The 1,667-nt window shown below is 34.6% G+C and overlaps 1 protein-coding gene across 1 annotated transcript in view; it reads left to right on the plus strand.

The window, feature by feature from the left end:
* Positions 1 to 1,667, plus strand: part of LOC106526621 (glycoprotein endo-alpha-1,2-mannosidase-like protein) — a 16,557-nt gene that overhangs the window by 13,106 nt on the left and 1,784 nt on the right. Inside the window, exon 3 of the mRNA XM_014021260.1 lies at positions 178 to 254. Within this exon, the coding sequence (XP_013876714.1) occupies positions 178 to 254 (77 nt within the window). The remainder of the gene's footprint in view (positions 1 to 177; positions 255 to 1,667) is intronic.

The following is a 1,667-nucleotide window of genomic DNA, read 5'->3' on the forward strand; positions in this document are numbered from 1 at the left end:
ACACACACACACACACACACACACACACACACACACACACACACACACACACACACACACACACACACACACACAAACCCTAATCTGACAAATAAGAGAAAGTGGCAACACTTCATCCATCTTTTACTATCATTGGTGAAAACTGCGTAACGACACGTTTATCTTCACTTCTTCCAGGTTGCTTTTCATATTCAGCCATACAGAGGCAGAAATGACCAGACCGTCCACGACAACATCAAGTACATCATTGACAGGTAGGTGCTTGTCTGGCTGCACAGCAGCAGTAACGCAGCTCAAACTGAAATCCATTAAGATTGCATGGAAAGCTGAGGAGACAGACGTCACAACACAAGACATACTTTTAGGTTGCTTTTTGATTATATAAGGGCAGCTTCATGACTTATAAATGGGTATTTAAGCGAATGTTGGCTCTCAGACTCTCAGGGAAAAAAAAGTGCCTGTCATGTACACACAAACTCAACGTTCCCAGAACAGAACTTCTAATGCAAAATCTGCACATTTTGCCTTGGGTTGCACAAAGTGATGATTAGTTTGTGTAGCTGTCATTCAAAGGAAATAAAAGTTACAAACTTCTATTAAGTTATTATGAAGTTTCATGTGAAAATTCAGTCAACATAAGTCAACTCTTTAAAGTTTTATTTTAATAACAACACATATTCTACTTGGTGTTTTAGGATTTGAAGCTGCTCAAAAGTGAAGGTGAAGCAATAATGGTTTTTTTTTTTTAACAAAAATAATCTTAACAGACCAAAATCATTGGATGCAGAACTGATTAACTTTGAGTCAATCTAATTCAGGATATTTGTTGGGCTTCTAATGTTTCTTTGAGGAATTTAAGCAAAAATATCCACTGCTTATGTATTTTCCAATCAAGTTGGATATTAATGGTTCTCAGCAAAGACTTAAATAGAGTGAGCCCACCTATCCAGTCCACAGTTAGCATGCGTGACAACATGGAGGAGCAATAACGGTGCCCGAGCAGGGCGACAGCTCACTACCAACAAAGCAGCTGTTTGATTAACAGCAAGCCCAAACGGATCTGTCACAATTTGGTTTTATCTTTTTTATGATAAATTAACATAATTGTTAATAATTAATATGAATAATACAATTAATAATTGTTAACTATGTTAATTTTGCACAATCGTAAAACAGCTAGTTGTATACTAGAAAAATATATATAGTAGCAGTGATCTAAACTAGACCTGAAAAAATTGTAAAAAAAATTATGACTAATTATTAAGATTAATAACACTAATAAAAGTATATTATTTTTTTTACTTGCCATAATATTTACCAGTTGACATTTTTATATACATTATATAACTTATATACTCTCTAATACATTCATATTTTCACAGTTTTTACATAATCAGTTCTTATTTTTTTGCTATTTTGTCAGTATGTACAGTAATTCTTATTAGTGCTGCAGCTGCTACAGTAGATCACACGGTCATGTGGTCAAAGACTCACTCCTGCTGTTCTAATATAACTCCATGCTTCTCAGCTGATTTTACTAATGGGGCTCTCTATAACACTGCAGACAGGAAAGGCAGCTTTATTGTCATGATTCTTGTGTGCTATGTTATGATTCTTGTGTTTTGGTTATTTTCTGGTATTATTTTTCAGATTGTTTGGTATTGTCT

The sequence above is a fragment of the Austrofundulus limnaeus genome, unplaced genomic scaffold (genome assembly GCF_001266775.1).
Source record: "Austrofundulus limnaeus strain Quisiro unplaced genomic scaffold, Austrofundulus_limnaeus-1.0 Scaffold284, whole genome shotgun sequence".
Classification (NCBI taxonomy): Eukaryota; Metazoa; Chordata; class Actinopteri; order Cyprinodontiformes; family Rivulidae; genus Austrofundulus; species Austrofundulus limnaeus.